The following is a 19994-nucleotide window of genomic DNA, read 5'->3' on the forward strand; positions in this document are numbered from 1 at the left end:
CTGCAGCCTAAGGGATGGCAAGTTTTTGGCCTCGTAGATACACGCATAAGCACACGCACACGCACACACACACACACACACACACACACACACACACACGCGCGCGCACACGCACACGCACACGCACACGCACACACACACACACACACACACACACACACACACACACACACACACACACACACACACACGCATGCACATGCACACACACACACACACACACATGTTCTACACAAGTGGTACGCGCACAAGGGGACACAGGTGGAAACTGAGTACCCACATGAGCCACAGGGACGTAAGAAAGAACTTTTTCCGTGTCAGAGTAGTTAACAGGTGGAATGCATTAGGCAGTGATGTGGTGGAGGAAGACTCCATACACAGTTTTAAATGTAGATATGACAGAGCCCAGTAGGCTCAGGAACCTGTACACCAGTTGATTGAGAGTTGAGAGGCGGGACCAAAGAGCCAAAGCTCAACCCCCCCAAGCACAACTTGCTGAGTACAACTAGGTGAGTACACACACACACACACACACACACACACACACACACACACACACACACACACACACACACACACACACACACACACACACACATACCAAACACATACCACACATACATATATACACACACAAATCCCAAATGCTACGATCGCATACACCCATTTATGCACACACCTACACAACCCCCCCCCCTCTCTCATTCCATCATCCTCCCTTCTTCCCTCGCTCCATTTCCTCACTCCCCCCACCTTCTCTCTCTCTCTCTCTCTCTCTCTCTCTCTCTCTCTCTCTCTCTCTCTCTCTCTTTGTTTAATCCTGTCCCAACTTAGTAGAAAAGGGAACAAATATGGGAGACGAAACACTGGTGTCGAGGAAGGTCAGGATGATCAAATGTTTAAAACCATGTATGGAGGGAAATCAGAAGGGAACTGCATTACATGAGGGAAAACAATAAGCAACCTACAAGGTGAGCTGAAAGCAGCAAAGGAGGAAATAAAAATCCTCAAAGAAAACTCTAATCAGACTCGGTATCAGACAACAATTCTACTAGAAGCTGGGAATATATCAATGAAAGGGACTTCTACAGTTCATGTCACATTTGCAGAAATGCTACAAGCCCCGAAGGAAAATAGTGAAGGAAAGTGAAGGAAGTAGCCATGAAAGCAGCCACTTCACAGGAAACAGCAAGATGCACAAGTCAGCTGCTGGAAAGGAAAAAGAGCAGTGGTAGTAGTAGGCATTAAAGAATGCCTACAACTAGGCACTCTTGTGCCTAATGCACTACTAGATGCGTTAAAGAATGCATCAAAGTGCATCATGGCTGCAGTGACAGATCCTACCCTAGAGAGGAGTACAACACCACCACCTTCCCTCTAGAAACCCCTCCTCGCCCGGAGCCTTCCCTGTCCCCATTCAAATGCTCACCCTACCCACCCATCTCTCCCTGTCCCCCTTCCCTTGGTGGCCCCCAACCCCTCACCTCAGAACCTTCCGAGGGCCTGTTTACTATCTCACAAATCGTGACACCCACGGAACAACTTCCTACGCCAGCGGAACGCTCAGCATGGAGAGGAAGCGTGAAAGAACATTAGAAAGTGAACTTCAAGGCAATGTACTCAAACACAGATTGGATTACAAATAAAACATGTGAACTTTGAGAAAGGTCACAAGAGGAAAATCCATATACAATAGCTCTCACAATAACAAAAATAACAAAAGTCATAACTAATGCAGATTTTCCGCAGAAATACTACGTAAGGAAAGAAAGGGATGGAAGAGGTGAAGGAGGAGTGGTTCTCCTGATAAGAAAAGACTTGAATGTTGAAGAGATGGATATATCCCGGGCTGTGAAGAGTTCACCCACCAGATAATGGGCATTATGGCAATTAGAAGACAAAAATAATAGTTGTAGTTATATATAACCCTCACCAAATAACGGAAGACCCAGACAGGAATATGATAGAAATAACATGGCTACCATTAATATGAGAGAGAGCAGGATCTTCAGTCGTTTGTAGGAAAGGATCCAGACCAGTTAATCAGGTCGATGATCCAGTTAATCTGGTCTGGATCCAGTTAATCTGGTCTGGATCTAGTTAATCTGGTCGATGATCCAGTTAATCATCGGAGACTTAAACCATGGGAAGATAGACTGGGAGAACAGAGATCCCACATGAACGATCAGATACTTGGAGCTAAACTACCGCAAGTGGCAGCAAGAAACTTTCTAAACCTCATCAAGATGCCCACAGTAATTAGAGGGGAAGATGAACCGGCGAGGCTTGATGAGATATATTTACCCGTGAACGAGTCAGACATCTGGGAAGTCAAGTTGGAGGCCCCCGTGGGGGATGACTTGACTCATGGTGGGTCAAGTGACCCACGGTGAACCAGTAGAGCGTCACACTGACCCACGGTGAACCAGTAGAGCGTCACACTGACCGACGGTGAACCAGTAGAGCGTCACAGTGACCCACGGTGAACCAGTAGAGCGTCACACTGACCCACGGTGAACCAGTAGAGCGTCACACTGACCGACGGTGAACCAGTCGTGTGTCACAGTGACCACGGTGAACCAGTAGAGCGTCACACTGACCCACGGTGAACCAGTAGAGCGTCACACTGACCGACGGTGAACCAGTCGTGTGTCACAGTGACCACGGTGAACCAGTAGAGCGTCACACTGACCCACGGTGAACCAGTAGAGCGTCACACTGACCGACGGTGAACCAGTCGTGTGTCACAGTGACCACGGTGAACCAGTAGAGCGTGACACTAGGGACATCAACTGGGTAAGGTGGAGGGAGAGTGGAGGGGAGGGGGTGAGGGAGGAGGAGTCAGAGTAGTGTTGACAAGGTAGAGAGAGAGAGAAGGGTAGAGGTAGCCACTATACACAGCTCCCCATCACCCTTCTGCTTCCCTTCACCGTCAGTACTTGAACCCCGTATGCCGCACCTGGTGCCAGGAAGGGGGGGGCCCCACAGCTAAAGCTCGACCACACGTTGATGACAATATGCGGGAATTAGCATTAAACGATGATAACATTAAGCGCAGACTACGGTTCCTCTTCCCCAGCACTGCCGGTTTGGGAGTCCCAGTTGAAATTTTCCAGTGTAATTTGGACCGTCCCCGGGGATCTCATTTCCACTGAGTCCCCCACCCATGGCAAACGGCGCAACCGGCTCGACTGTTGACGCTGTCATTTTGACCCTTATAAGAAGCGTGCACTAGGGCGAGAGGGCGGGCGGTCGCCGGGAGGGTTTGGGCGTGTCGTGAGGTGGTGGTGCAATAGCCGGGCGTGTTATCGCAGGGGTCGCTACCCCCTGGGACCTGTGGGCACGCCGCCCCCTTCCCCCACGCCCTCCCTGAACACCCTTCACTTACCAAAATTTTATTCCCGCACGCCTATACTCTCGTGCATTACCACGCACGCCATGTCCGCCCCCCTGTACCTCCCTCAGCCCGCGACCGCCCACGCCTTCAACGCTGTCTCCTGCCAGACTCAACCAGCGCTCTCTCTCTCTCTCTCTCTCTCTCTCTCTCTCTCTCTCTCTCTCTCTCTCTCACTACCAGAATTAGTGCGTCATTCCCCACATGATGTCAAGAGGTAAGGGACCTACCTACGTCCCTAACTTCCCTTACAAAGGTACAATTAACACAAACTCGTGCAAAGTAGCGTTAGTCGGGTTCTTCAAACTTTTTTCTCGCGACCCAGTTCGATAACATCGACTACCGCCACGACCCCCAGGCTGACACTGGCTGACATGTACTGTACCGCCACGACCCTACCCCATCCCCACCTCTGGCTCCTCCTACCCCAACCCCACACATCCAGCTACCCCAGACAAGCACCCAACACCCCAGTGAAATTCGCCCAGTCCTCCCCACACCCCGGACAGTTCCCTACAGCTCCCCAATGTCCACCACACCCGAATGACTAAAAGAACTAAAATTACAAAATCAGAAAGAAAGATGAGCCAGCGGAGACATGATAATTACATACACGATACTATTAGGCAAGCACAACGCAAGCATAAATATGCATGCTGACTAAAGAGAGAAGATATGCAATAATATCACACAATAGGACAACATATGCAGTTATATTTCAGAGGTAGAACATGGACCAACACTATACAGGTGGAACAGTGATATTGGGTTACTGAGGAAGGGGGGGGGGGTTATAGATAGTAAGATTAGGTGATTATGAAGGAGCCAACTTGAGTAACTTGGGCATACATGACAACAACATTTCAGGAATTATTAGTAATTAAGACCAGCCGAGGATTATTAAACTAAGAAATGATGGTCAACCAGGAAATAAATTGTTGGGAATGTATCACATTATATTTGATATGTAATTATAATATTTCTTGAAGTAACCTCCATATTTCATGATAAAATGTCTAAGGATTGCTTCACGTGGTGCTGCTCTGCGTATCCCCGATACACAAGACTTAAAGTTTATGTTCATTCTTAATATGATGAAGAATTTAGACATATCAGGAATTTAATAATTTGGCGTATTAGTGTTGTTTTAGGTTAATACCGCTGATCTTCCCAGATATCTCATGGAAACCTTGCAAAATAAAAAACAAAATAAATATTCTCTATTGTCTAAAGTGCCCAGAAACGTTAGAAAGCTGGGAATTATGATAATACATAATTACATAAAAATACATACAATTGGGCATTAACAATCTTTCAGAGCGACAACCAAGAACAAAAACACTTCCTATGGTAGTGCAAGGATACACTGCTCTAGGCAAAATAAATACGAAAATTTATTTATCAAATCCATCTTTAGAAGAAACATAAACAGCTAATTCTGAATACTGTCAAATATTACGGTTACAATCAAACACTCCCCCATACAATACTGTCACCGTGACCTCAAAGGCAGCCACATAACATTTTCTAGTAATTAGAAAGGTTCCAAGAAAAGAAAATTAGCTCACAGTTCCTGCGACGGCGCTGGAACCAATCGTAATGGTGTATGCCTTTCCATTGGAGACTTTCAGCGCCGTGGAGAGGGGGGACCTGCTGCCTGGGTAACAGCTTCTCCTCCGAATCAACCTACCCTGGCTTTGCGCCCTGATAAAGCCACTCCAGACCGACAACCAGAGCACAACTCCATAGTCTCCTGAGACTGAGGGATGCATACTACTACTATCTTGAAAGTGTTCCGCAGGTAATTAAAAGTTTCATCACCTAACAAGTAGGTTTGGCTGGACGTTCAAATGCAAGCAGGCAGCGCCATTGCTGGTATTAGCACACGGGACTAAGTTACCGCGACAGCAACAGTACACAAGTTAACAACGCTAAAGACCACAGGGGATATGATCATTGCGTACAAAATACCGACTGAACTAGGCAACCCAAAGTAAATGATTCTAGGACACGCGAGTGTGGGTTACTGCCGCTCACCATCACCAGTATGGTACACTTAACACACGCCGCCTAGTTCATCCTGCTGGAAGCCACCAACACAGTACAAGATAACACTACACATGCAGTACTTCTGTCCGTCATGTCTCACTGAAGCCACCTCCTAAACTGCTATATAATATCCTCTAACATAATGTACCACTCACAACAAAGCCATTGGCACTTACACATGCTGCCCAACATCTGTCTCTTAAACACTTGCTCAATGTTTCAATCATCACTACCAGTTAAATAGTTTCAAGTATAAATAATATACACAATAAATTCAAATATATACTTTGCTGTTCTAGTGGAGGAGTGGACACTGTGCCCAGGAACGTCCTACTCCACCCTTCTTCCTCCAACCCGTCCTCGTAATAGAACGTCGCATTTGTGACGTATACTCTAAGGCCACAAATCGTCTTACTAGACAATGGAAGCGGCTCGCGAAATTTACATACTGCCCCGTTTTCTGTTTTGGGTCCTCTGGTCAACCTGTCCTCTTACAAAGAACGTCGCATTTCGATTGTAGGCGTTACATAAGGCCAAAAATGGTCGTACTAGAACATGGAAGCAGCTCTCGAAAAAGTGGCGTACTGTCCCGTTTTCTGCTTTGGGTCCTCTGGTAGGTTAGGAGAGAGCGCACGTTAGTACGACAGTTTCTTGACGTTAGGGAACCTTAGGAGGACGGGCTGCTTCCTCACCACCACCCTCCCATTTTCCCTCCCAACATCCCTACCCATCCCATCCCACCACTCCCCATTCCTTCCCTTCCCTTCCCTTTCCCTACCATTCCAACTTTCTCTGCCCCAGCACCTATGCCACCCCCAAATTTTTATTTTGGGGTGGCATTTATTTTATTTATGTTATATTTATTTATTTTATTTATTTTCCCTCTCCTTTCCTAGCCCCAAACATCCCTATCCGTCCCCCGCCACTCCCCATACTTACCACAACACCCCATCCTGTCTCACCCCTCTGCTCCCTACTCCCCCAACATCCCTCCCCATTCCCTCTCCAGCTGGAAGAATATTTACCTATGCTGGACGACTCAAAGCTTGGCCGACATGTTTCCTAGTGATTATGTTTTCTCAGCGTTTCCGCCGTGTTTGCTCGCTCACTTTTCTTTATTTCATATCAAATGAGATATGAATATTGAATTATATGGGGACAGTGGAGCGAAGAGCGGCAGTGAGGAGAGAGCAGGACAGAGACAGGAGCAAGGACAGGTGGATGAAAAAGAGGACATGGAGCGGTGAAAGAGGAAAGGAAGAGATGAAAGTAGTGACAGGTTGAACATGAAAGAAGAAAGAAGAGGCGTGGGAGGGACGAGGTGACACAGCCCAGGGAACCAGATTCACGAAACAGTTACGCAAGTACTTACGAACGTGTTCATCGTTCCTCAATTTTTGATGGCTTTGGTTACATTTATTAAACAGTTTATTAGCATGAAAACTTCCCAATCAACTGTTGTTACTGTTATAAACAGCCTCTTGGTGCTTCGGAGCTCATTAACTATTTAATAATTGTAAACAAAGCCGCCAAAGATTGAGAAAAGATGTACAGGTTCGTAAGTGCTTGCGTAACTGCGTCGTGAATCTGGTCCCAGGTCATCTTCAACGCCCAGGAGAACGCAGCAAGCATGTCCAAAACCTAGTGTCACACCGCTTTAAAACGCCAGGGGCTCGCTGCCCTCTTTTAGGCGTTAGGGTTCCCGTGTCAGGACACGGCGGCCAGGTTTAATCCCGCCAAACACACACCGAAACTACGACGTTGGTACAACATTCGAACAAGTTTTAACACCTTCTAACCAGTTATAACAACCAATATAGCAAGTTGTAACAACGTTCTAATGCGTCATAAACACGTTAAGCCAAGATGTAACAACTTTATTGCAAGTTGTAACAAGCGGAAAATAGAGACAGTTTCGGTTTGTTTCCAGGTTTAAGGCACGATGTAGAAGACACCACAGGTCTAAGAGGCCAGCTTCCACACACCAAGTTTCTGGAGCCAGATCTCACATACCAGATTCTGAACAACGAAATTCCAGAGTCGCCGATATCCGAGGTTTCGTGCCAAAGGTTTCTGGCATGAGGTTTCAAATAGGAGTGGGCCATTGTTACCCGTATTCAAATAGGAGTGGGTAAGGTAGTGGTAACAATGATGATTGTTGGTGTGATAATGACTACGAAGATAATATGCAATACAGAACAGCAGCCTCACAATAAGAGGAGCCACTCCAGGAAGCCACCCACAGCCTCAGCCAAGTATATGCGAGGTCTACTATGCAAACTACACCAATGTTCTTACAAACAAAAATGTTCCTTCCTCTCTGTACATGTATTTTAAAATATGAACAGAGAATATCTTGGTGGGAGGGTGTGTGGAATATGAGGGGGGGGGGGGTAAGATGGGGTGTGTGGTTGGTGGGAGAGGGGGTTGTACGGGTATTGGTGGGGTGGGGGAGAAGTACTTGCCCATTAGTGTCTACGGGAGTTGTTGTTGTTAAAGATTCGCTACCTGGAACAAAAAGTCCCAAGTAGCACGGGCTATGGTGAGCCCGTAGTGTCTACGGGAGGAATGAAGTCTAGCTCTTTATGTCCCCGCCTACTAGCCTCGTACTTGTTGGCCTACTAGTCTTGTGCTCAACCACAATGAAAAAGTGGAGAATGCTTAAGGGCTTTTAGCCCGACAGAGCCGTCTTCATCAGTAGGAATGACAAAATCAAGGAAGGGGAGGAGGGGGAATTTAGGACTTAGCAATACATTTCACATTCAGTACATTCTTAATATCCCTCTTGCTATGCCCATTCATCCACTTGTACACTTACATCATGTCACTCCTAACTCTCTTTGCCTTTCTAGAGAATGTATGTTAAGTTTTTCAATCTCTTTTGATGTGGAAAAGTTTCAAATTCTTGGGAATAACTTCGTCATTCTTTGCTGAATGTTTTCAGTTTAATCAGTGTCTATTCTATAGTATGGGAACCAAAATTTAACTACATAAATGGGGCCTAACAAGAGCACAAACAATAACACCAGGTGCTTTATTGCCAACGCTTCGAGAAATATATCCCAGTATCCTGTTAACCTTATTACGAACATATATGGATTTGAATTCTCCGCTTGCGATCCCTACTTACCACGACCCCCAGATCCTCCCATTCAGACCTCGCACCTTCAACACTACCAGCTGATCTCAGGCCACTCCACCACCAAGACCCACACCCCTATACCCTTACACTACAAATCCACAAGGGCCGTGACGAGGATTCGAACCTGCGTCCGGGAGCATCCCAGACACTGCCTTAATCGACTGAGCTACGACAGGGTTAAAAGACCGTCTTTTAACCCTTACACTACATTCGCCATTCCCACATCGGCAATTTTGAAATTATTGCTGCTCAATCCTGTGCATCTAAATCGTTTATATATAGTAAATAACTTGCCCCAGGACAGAGCCCTGTAGCACTCCACTTACAAGCTTCTCACTCAGACTTAACTTCTTTTATATTAATTCATTAAGAACATAAGAATTAACGGTGTTGAACATGAGAAAATCTATCAGTGGCAGAGTGAGGATAAGCAAGTTTTAAACTTACACCCTACGTTTTCCTCAAAACTTAAGTTGTAAGTTTTGAGGAAGACATGTACCAATAACTACTCAATAAATACCGGGTAAATAGTGAAGTATGTTGGATCACATCAGCTAATTACAGAAACCAGACAATACTAATTAATATTGCGCAGACTAACATGCTTGCAAGGAACAAAGAGAAGTAGATTTTTGATAGTCGTGATTACAAATCACATATATTTCAGGTTAGATTTCGGGAATTTTTACTCTAACTTAAAAAAATTAAGATCTATATAATACCACATGGTATCATTTTTACATGTAAGCTATCAGTTAATAAAAATGGCAATTTCTTTATTTTTCCTACTTGGTTGTGCAAGACTGGCGCTGGTCTAGCAGCCTCGTGGTACGAAATTTGAATCTCAATGTGGGACACTGTTGTTTCCAATTCGATTTAAGTTGGTTTGCAACGTGCAACCATATTTCCATCAGGTTGCTGCATGACATTTTTTTTTACAAAATATCAAGCCAAAGGAAGAAGACATCTGCCTTTCTCGGTGGACTGTGAGAGTGGGGGGAGTAGAAATAACCTAAGCTACTCTATCACTTTGAGATGTATTTTTTCTTGTCTCAATAAACATACTAGAACTTGAACTTCAGTTCCTACCGTGACTGGGCACCGTTGACTGCTAAGATTCTAACCAGCACAAATAATATACCCGCAAGTTAATCAATCAGTCAACAATTGGCTGAAATTCCTTTAATGGTTAAGTGAAGATGATGTTAGGCTAACAACGGCCAGGTGTAACGGGGGCCAGTAACGTGGCAAGCCTAGCCACACACACCTGAGGATACAGCTCCAGAATTTATCATAAGGTTTGGATATCACCCGAAACCTAGTTCGTTAACTATACAACATTATCATTGACCACCTTCATCATTTATATGAAAAATTATATAATTGGTGAACAAACTACATGTTCATGTGCGATACAGTTCTTTTGCAGGGGGGGGGGGATATTTGGAATATATTATCCTAATAAACGTGACGAATGTATATTAATCCTTATCATGGAAAACGAACAGATTCAACTGAACTGAAACATCACTTTGAACGGATTTTGCGAATTGTCGATGTTAAGTGTTTTAACACATACATCTTTTAATACAATAATAATAATAATAATGTGTTTTAATACACATTTTTAAAGAAATTCTCGCGATACTCAAACTTTTTTTTAATTAAATAAGCGGAAGAGTTTGAGTGGTCAGTGAAAAGAGAAAATGAGCGGTGATAGAGTGTTCTCTGCCTTCTCTCCGAAGATCCTCAAGACTGTACAAGCATCGTAGGATTACCTGCCTTACCTGCTCCTCATGCTGGTATCATCCCACACCCTAGTTTTCATTTATGGGTCATCTTCCGTAGAGGAGGAGGAGAGACGAGTGTAAAAATAAATTGAAATAGTTTGAGTCCTGAGGCGACTGGAGGCCTCCGAAAGGTACTGACTGATCAGAGGGACAAAACATCGATGGATGAGATGGAACACCCAAGATGGAAGAGGAAGTGAAGGCGGGAGAGGGAAGGACCGCGTTGAGGGGTCACCACACCTCCGAAGCCTATTACAGAACTGACCTCTTCATCCCTGGCTCCAGTGTCAAGAATCAGCCCCGCTCCTGTGCCAGGTAAGTCCACTACGGGCTCACCATAGCCCGTGCTACTTGGAACTTTTTGTTCCCAGTAGCTGAATCTTAAACAACAACAACCATCCCTGGTTACTGTAGGAGAGAAGAGACGGGTTTGGAGGCGGACAGAAGGAAGTTACGGGGATGAGAGGAAGGAAACATGGAGGGAATAGTAACCGGTGAAATAAACTGGGAAAGGTGAAAGATGAAAGAGAGGGAGAGCAGAAATAGGAGAGAACAGTAAGAAGAAACACTGAACGAGAGAAGATAATAGGAAATATGACAAGAGGGAAAGGGTGGAGAGTTAAGACTAAACAAATTAAAGGAGTGCAAAGACGGAAGAGGAAATAGGACTAAGAAAAAGTGGTAGGACGAGACGAGTGGAAGAAAATGAGAGAAAGCTCAGGGAGCTGATAGAAGAAACAAGGGTTAGGAAACAGTGGTGGGAATCAGAAGTCGAAGAGAAGAGGGAGAAGTGAAAGATAAAATTACTTGGTGAGGAAGAGAAGGGATGAGGAGGATGGAGGGAAGGAGAGAGGGAGGCAGGATGGGAGTCCCTAGGGAGGTGTGTTCTCTCTAGGGGATACCACACTGACGCCACCACCACCACGCTTCTAGCTGCCTCTCTCTCTCTCTCTCTCTCTCTCTCTCTCTCTCTCTCTCTCTCTCTCTCTCTCTCTCTCTCTCTCTCTCTCTCTCTCTCTACTAACCTAGGAATACTTACCTAAATTGACTTGCAGGATCGAGTGTCAGCTCCTAATCCCGCCTCCTTAAAAGGTTATAGTTAAAGGACACAGTTCCCACACTTTTCTCATCATATTCACATTTAAGTGTGTATGGATTTAGGTTGAGCGACGTCTTCGTGTAGCCCACTGCACTCTATCCAACCACTCTACCACTGTAGCCCACTATGCAACCCGTCCTCCTAATAGCACGTCGCATTTTGACGTATACTCCACTTAAGACCAAAAAACTGTCGTACCGGAAAATGGAAGCAGCTCGCGAAATTGACATAATGCCCCGTTTTCTGATCGTGGGTCCTCTGGTAGGTTAGGACAAGGCACTCTAGTACGACGGTTTCCTGAACGGGATGCTCTATTGACTAGTCTAACAATGACAAAGTTCTTTCTGACATTTTTCACTCTTCAGTCGTTCCTAGTTTTGAACATCACTTCTTGTCTTCTTTGGCAATTCTTTTTAAATTTTATATGTTGTTATCATGTCTCCTTAGGTATATATTCCTGTTCTGCAGTGTGGTAAAGGCAAAGTCCCTCAGCCGTGTTATTTTTTTTTAATTTTGCCCCAAAGGGCGAGTTTGATGAAGAATTCATTTTGTGAGTGAATATGCCCATAGCAGCATGGTCAGCACCTTCAATAAGAATTTACCCGACGGCCACTAACACTGGTGGCCTCGACGAGGATAGGAAGCCGGCGGCTTGTCAAAAGTCCTCCATTTGTCCCGATTATATTTTATAGGTGCATGTTTCAATTCAACAAAGTTCGATGCACAATGAAATCACATTAACGTAATATATCAATGAGACAAACAGTAGGAGCCATGAGGAGGATTCGAACCCGCTCACTTGGTGCTCCCAAGCTAACGCACTAAACCACCACGCCATGACATGTCAAAAGCAATGCCACCTGGGATTCCACTGAATCCTCTAGGATTTTTGAGGCTTACAACTGAAGGCCAATCAGGATTTTGATGTCTATTATTAAGAGTGACATTCACTTTCATAAGATATTTGTCACAGCAACGAAGCCACACACTGTAAGGAGTTTTTTTTTTTTGGGGGGGAGGGGGGGACAGAGGAAACAGTGTTGCTTTGAAGTGTGATCGCAAACTAAAAATAAAATTTAATGAGCCGCCATTAAAAGTTTTTCAGTTATCACCGAAAACAAAGTTTCCTGTTGTCTCCCAGAAAGCTATAAAGATATGCCTACAGTTCTCAACACCCTACTTGTATACACAAGCATTTACGAGTTTAACGAATATAAAACCCAAAGAAATAAGCTGATGTGTGGAAGAACCCGGTGTGTGCCTGTCAGAGATGCGACCACGAATACCATTGTGATAAAAAGCAAGTCAAAGTTTTACATTAAATTAGAAGATTATTCTAATGAAACATTATTTTCAACTGCGAATGTATTATAAAATAAAATGTAACTTTTTTTAGTTAACGACTTTACATTAACTAACGTGAAAAGATCGCCAAGCAAGGAAACTAGCATTTATGAACTTTCTAACACATGTTATCTTGTGGGTGAAAAGTTGGTGAACCCTTCAAAAACAGGATCAATATTTAACCAAAAGTGTTTCCTAACTCAATGTGGGATTTATTATACTACATATATTTATAATGTGTTAAGAAGGCACAGTTTCTCTGGGAGTGATCCAAGTGATGTTCATTTCCTGCGCTCCAGATTATATCTGACTACACATCCAAAGGGTTAAATATGTCAGTTTCTACAACTAGGCTTACTATTGACCAGACAACACACTAGAAGGTGAAGGGACGACGACGTTTCGGTCCGTTCTGGATCATTCTCAAGTCGATTGTGAGACTTGACCATTCTCACAATCGACTTGAGAATGGTCCAGGACGGACCGAAACGTCGTCGTCCCTTCACCTTCTAGTGTGTGGTCTGGTCAACATTCTTCAGCCACGTTATTGTGACTCATCGTCTGCACAGGCTTAATAATCACTACGTAAGGTAACAGCTCCTAGCAAGCAACTTTAATTTACGAACACCATTGTCAATCCTACTGAACCCTGTCTTAGTTTACAAACAAAACTGAAAAAAAGAGACTGATCACGGTGCAAGGGAGAGAAGGGATGGGGGGTCAGGTGGTGGTGCTCCTGTACTGTACTGCTCCACTCACCTGTGTATACTGTACCGGGTTTGAGGCTCAGCACGTGGACCCGCCTCGTAACTATCCCTAGGCTAACAATGTAGACTTCATATTACCATGTATGTATTCCCTTAGCCTAGGTTACAAGTGTTAAACTTGAGAGCTTGTATTCCGCCTAACCTCTGCTCGACTGATGAACAGGATCTGTTCCTGTTCATAACATAACAGAACATTCCTGCTCTTTGTTTATAACAGAACATAACATACTTGCTCTTGAACCTATGTATGAAGTGTGCTTCATCTACCTCTCCCCCTCAAGCTCTTGTTTCCTCACTACCTTTAGCGACACTAAACCTATGACTTATTGTTCTCGTCTCTCTCATGTCAGTTTTCTTGTCAATCTTGTTGATTAACCAGAATATTATATATATTGTGATCATATCCCTCTCTTGATTTTTTTGGTCTTGAATGTCCTTCATATAATATAGGTAGTTACGATACACATGTACTTGAGATTATATTACATAAAATCTCTATGAACAGGTTAGACCAGGGAGGAGAATAGAGAGAGACCTGCACACGGCCGGTTACCCCATCCATTGTATTATATAAGAGAGTTCAACTAGACAACCATTATAACATAAACAATAAGCTAAAATGTTATTCGGCTTAGACTAAAGACACTATGGCAATAAACTAACATTACAAACATATATTAAGTTTATTGTACGTGTGGCTTTGGCAGGAGTTTGGTGATAAAGAGCGAGTACTTGACACACCACAACAGGAGGAAGAAAGAGCTTCACCGGCCAGTTTCTCTTCGAATATAATTATTAATGGCTATAAACACTAATCACCATGGCATTTAACAAAGCATTAGGCAGCATGATAATATAACTTAACAAAATCGCTGCATGCTCAAAAAAAAAGGTCTTATCATTCAGTTCTCACAATGTTTTCATTTATCCACAAGAATTAGTTCGTCATCCCTAAACTCCAGTTCACCGGCTCCATTTTCTTATAGGAAGAACGGACGAAAACGAGAGAAAAAGTAGTAACGAGAAGAGAAAGCGGGAAGTTGTAGTGGAGGGGTGGCCCTACTGTGAGCGACGGGGTACTGCATGTTGGCCAGCCCAGAGCTTTTCACAGTCCTCCCTTCATACTATTGTTCTGATGAAGTGCAACGTCCTTACTGAGGGATCTTAATACATTTATCGAGTTTAACTCATCTCTTATAGGTTTCAGTGCATCAAAACGCCTTAAGGTGGTTACATTTTGTCAACAATTCTTCACTCCGTCTACGAATAAGGAGGCTACGAAAAGATTCGTGTATGTTTATATCAGGCGAGCATTATGGGAAGGATCAGGGCAGTTGGACGTCACATGTGGTCTCATTGCAGAATGTGAATGAAACAGCTGAACCGTAAAACATTAAAGTCGATTTGTGAGCATTATAATTTACAAACAGATTAGGTTGCACCACTAAGTTTATAGTTTATTAGAAACATAAGGAATATATCGCTTTATGACAGATTATTTTTATGTATAATTACATATATAAATATATATAAATATAAATATAATCATTTATTTATATACAAAAATATAAATGTGTAAATCATGAAAAAATTAACTCGTGATGGAGTGGTGTTATTCCGTCTGACGATATGTGACAATGTCTGACCACAAAGAAAAATAAGACAGGAAATTTCTTAAGTACTTTCGTATTAATCAATACATTTGCAAAAGAATGAAGATGTACTAATGGAGGATGAAGGATCCTTTAGAAGATGTAGTGATTAATACGAAAGTACTTTTCGTATTAATCTTTTCCTGTCTTATATTCCTTCGTTGGCAGACCATTGTTTTTATACTATAAAAAGTAGATCACTAATCCTTCTTATTAAAAACCCAAAGCCAAAAGATAACCCTTTGCAGAACGTGGTATAAATGTACACTTGCCCCAACAAAGGATATAACCTTCAATCAAAGTACTGTTCACAGGTATGATGTCGACCAAGCTCAAGAGGCGCTTAAACTGACATCTTCAATCAGGGGCTCCTAAAATTACATGAGAGAAGCCCATGGCACCACAATATTAAGATAAATGCAGAATAAAAATTTTTGCATATTAGACAAAGCCCAAGATGTAAGATTACAAAGTCGTGAAACCCTTCACATAAATGTCAAACAATACACTTAAATACTCAAACAACGGAACTAGTCACTCTAACCACCATGAGAGTGAGAGCAAGACCGGAACGCAAAGATGTCAACGATGACGTCACTGACCAAAATGCCATACCCACAACAGTCACCTGAGTTGTAATCACGTAACTTTTTTTTTTTATGTTTAGTTTATGACCCCATGCACCTTACCTTTACTTCTTTGCATTCGCCTTTCTCACTTAATTTTGTATGCACCTGACATTTACACCATGTACGTATGGTATAAATGCCATGTTCCATACTGTCTCCTCTCTTGATAATGAACCTTGTACATTATAATAAATATAATACATTCTACAGTTAATTTTTATTCTTTTAGTCAACCTTGAACAACTATGACATTTGGAGAAATCTTCTTCCAATTAAACCAAGATGTAAGAACATGAATCAGAGGGATGGAAGTCCTAAATAAGAAAATAACACGGAATATGCAGTCACATTCAGTGAACCATATATATATATATTATATATATATATATATATATATATATATATATATATATATATATATATATATATATATATATATATATATATATATATATGTATGAGAGCTTGGGTTGGAATTGTGTGAGGACTGCATAAATTTGAGAAAAGAAGTAAAAAATTGTCCTTAATAGATGGTACTCACGTTTTAGAGCTCGGGGTTTGGCCTGCTTCCTCCTGGACATGTCTGGGGCTGGTGTGGGCACTGGCCACTAGTCATGCAGGAGCCTCACTACCACCACGGCCATCCTCACTTGCCTTCCTCCATTACCCTTATCATTCACTTGTATCGAATTAACGAATGATACACACGTATAAACTTTGTCTTATACAAGAGGGACTTAGGCTAGAAATGACTTCACAATGTAATTATTTATATATATACCTTAACTAAAACTCACATTTTTTTTATCTTGTTGCCGTTTCGGTCAAATTTTTGGACACGTAAGGTTTTTTTTTTTGCCTTGTACACAAAATATCTTTCAGTACGAGTAACCCAAATGCACTTTCATCCTAATTATTTTTCCACACTTTGCACCAATGTAAACAACACAGCAGCACTATGAGCGTGACACGACAGGTGTAGGAGCCAGGAGAGAGTGTATCACAACAAGTGGGTGTCGAGTGTGTATCCAGTGTAGCGAGTGTGTGGTGGTAGGCAGGAGTGCGAGCAGCGAGGTGCTAGCAGCTCAGAGGCAGCCGCGACACTGGAGGGCCGCCCGCCCCCCGGTGCCTAACTCACCAACGCTCCTCTCAAATCGAAACTCGCAATCCCGGGAAAGGGAGTTTATTTTGAAGTTTGTGAGCAGCGCTCGTTGCCGGGAGTCTCTTTGTCAAGTCTTTGGGGCGTAACACCTGACACTAAACTATAGTAACAATCGGCATCCGGAACCATCAATTGGCTAGTCACAAATTATGAGAATGATGTCAAGTTTCCACGTCTTCTTCCCCTGTTCATAAAAGCTGCCATTCATGACTAGTGAATACCAGACAAAGAGCACCCATCATAACATTACATGCTGATGACTAGCAACACCTGGGGGACAGTGTTGATGAACCATCCTGAGGCCGGGAGCTGCTCCCACTCCTCACACCTCTCCAGAAATAAACAAACGACCCGCCAGGCGCTTCTTGCTCGGATTAATTACCAGCAACATGGAATTACCTTCTTAAGCTACTTAATTAAGAATAACAATATTATATTGATCCCCAGTAGAAACGAACTTTGTCATTTAGCTCTATATTTCATTGTTTTTTAAGACATTAATTTTCTGTAGCCTAGTCTACCTCATTATGATTCCCAGTAAGTATTTATCTAGAGAAGTCACCAAGCCGGGAAGACTTTAGCACCATTTGTATCTCAGGATATTCAAAAGGTGCTAAACATCACTCAGGATGCCAATATGAGAAAAGGCAAATAACACGACACGTCAAAGGCATCGAATTTCCAAAGCAGTTGATCGAGGGACAAGAGGCTACGAGGGGCATTGAGAAAGCACGACTTACGATCACGGTGCATGGCTGTAAGTGGGTCAATGGAGTTCAGAAAATAAGGAGCAGGGCGTTGTTCCATGAAATGGCCATCAGTTAAGCAGGTGTGGCCAATACACAGCCAGTGAGAGCAGTTTCCCACCAGTTACGCAGGATCGGATACATATATATATTTTATATATATATATATATTATATATATATATATATATTATATATATATATATATATATATATATATATATATATATATAAAGAGGGCGAAGGAAGGGCTCACCATAGACCGTGCTACTTGGAACTTTTTGTTCAGCGAATCTTAAACAACAAAACAAAAACAACAGGTAATTGTTAATTGAGAGAGACTTCATTTATAAAAAAAATGAATTGTAAAATTTGTTTTATTATTAAAAAAAAGCAGGGGAAGAGCATAATGTAAAGAAATAAAAGCATCGCAACACTTCATACCTTATCTGATCACCAGCAATTTATACCTCTTAATTTACCCTATATTACAAACGGAAAAAGGAATCAAAGTTATTCTTAGTCAATAAAATTGAGAACAATAAAATCAGACGTGTCTTCTTTGGAACCTAACATTTTTGTTTTTCGAACATGCGGTGTATCACCAATGGAGTTCACTATTTTATTTGTCATGTAATTTAATTTCAATGTTGAGGGCCCCCGAATTTGAATTGACTCAGGAGGCCCCCCAAGGTCTAAATCTGGCCCTCTTGTTATGGAGGCAGGAGGAAGGCCACGGGGATAGGTCACATTTAAGAGTAGGTCACGTTATCCATAATATCAGACCATTGATCGTGCCAACTGTCGTGGACAGCGGTATGAATGACTGGGTGGAAATCCGAATAAGGGAGATGGGACAGGCACCAATAGGCGTCTTAGCAGCAGATATTTACAAATCCTTTCAAGAGAACACCAGTATGATTGAGTACCCAGTAAAATTGGACTGTCTTAAACCCCTAAAGATGAAAGACAGCCAGTAATGGCTTTCGACCCCCACAAGATGCGAAGGGTTAAAACTCCTGAGCCAACAGGATGCTGCTAGAATCAATGAAAAATAATGGAACTTTGGTGCATTTAAAACAGCATACAGAAGCGCATAAAGTAAATCACCAGCAATTTCCTCACCAGCCTCACCACCGGGAGGCTGACCGGCTCCCTGTATAATTCCTTGAATTCCTTGAATTGAAGGGTGTATAATTCCTTGAATTAACTTTGTCATCCTTCAATGTACGCGTTCAAGCATTCATTCTACAGTACGAACACCAAAATTTAACGGCATAATCTAAATGGGTCTAACAAGGGCAAGATAAAGCTGAATAATAATATTTAATGTCTTGTTACCGACGTTAAAAGTTCGACGCAAGTGATCTATTGCCGTCTTATAAATCGGCACCACATTTGCAGCCCTTGACACCTCTGGTACTTTACTCGACTCTTAACCATTTATTAAATACGGAGACTTCTTTGTTTCATTTTTTCTATTTAATTTTCTCTCAAGTAACCAGTAAAATAGTTAATATATCCTCTTCACGACCTCCATTTAAATTTCTTCAGCTGCAGGCGTAATATAAAGTTTTGTAAATTCAAAGACAAAGTACTAATTTAATATACCATCTATTTCATTGTCATTATCAGTTACCTGACCTGTCTCCTTTTCCAATGGCCCGGTCTTCTCTCTAAATATTTGATATATCTGAAGAAAAATAAAACCTTTAGAATCTGCCTTTGCCTGCCCTTCTATATATCCTTTATTATTACTTTTAGTATGTCATATTTCTTTTTTAATAATTCTTACTAGTCTAACAACCTGTTCTGGATTGACTTCCACATTCTTAATGCGACTCTTTACAGCATATTTCCCGGTATAATTATTTGGTTCCAACAGGATACTTAAAACAAGATTCCTTGCTCCATAAAACAAGATGACGTTAAACCTAGAGGCACTAGATATTCCTTCCCATATTTGCTTTTTATCCTTTTGAAATTTGGTGGCCTATATATAACTTCTGTTTTTAGACTATGGCTTTGTTTTGATTCCCTCATTGATACTACATTTAATATTTTCTCTGACATATATGGCTTCTCTCCTTCCTATTGTCTAATCTGCATATCAGCATGAAATAATTGTCGTGCAATGACACGGCTTGATAATGGTCCAGGACGGACTGAAACGTCGTTGGTTTTTCATTTTCAGATACAGTATGTGGAATAGGTGTCAACT

The 19994-nt window shown here is 42.4% G+C and overlaps 1 protein-coding gene across 1 annotated transcript in view; it reads right to left on the minus strand.

The window, feature by feature from the left end:
- Positions 1-16957, minus strand: part of L (zinc finger protein Lobe) — a 305314-nt gene extending 288357 nt beyond the window's left edge. Inside the window, exon 1 of the mRNA XM_069324662.1 lies at positions 16408-16957. Coding sequence (XP_069180763.1) covers positions 16408-16447 — 40 coding nt within the window. The 5' untranslated portion in view covers positions 16448-16957. The remainder of the gene's footprint in view (positions 1-16407) is intronic.
- Positions 16958-19994: the final 3037 nt, after the last annotated feature.

This window comes from Procambarus clarkii, chromosome 2 (assembly GCF_040958095.1).
Source record: "Procambarus clarkii isolate CNS0578487 chromosome 2, FALCON_Pclarkii_2.0, whole genome shotgun sequence".
Classification (NCBI taxonomy): domain Eukaryota; kingdom Metazoa; phylum Arthropoda; class Malacostraca; order Decapoda; family Cambaridae; genus Procambarus; species Procambarus clarkii.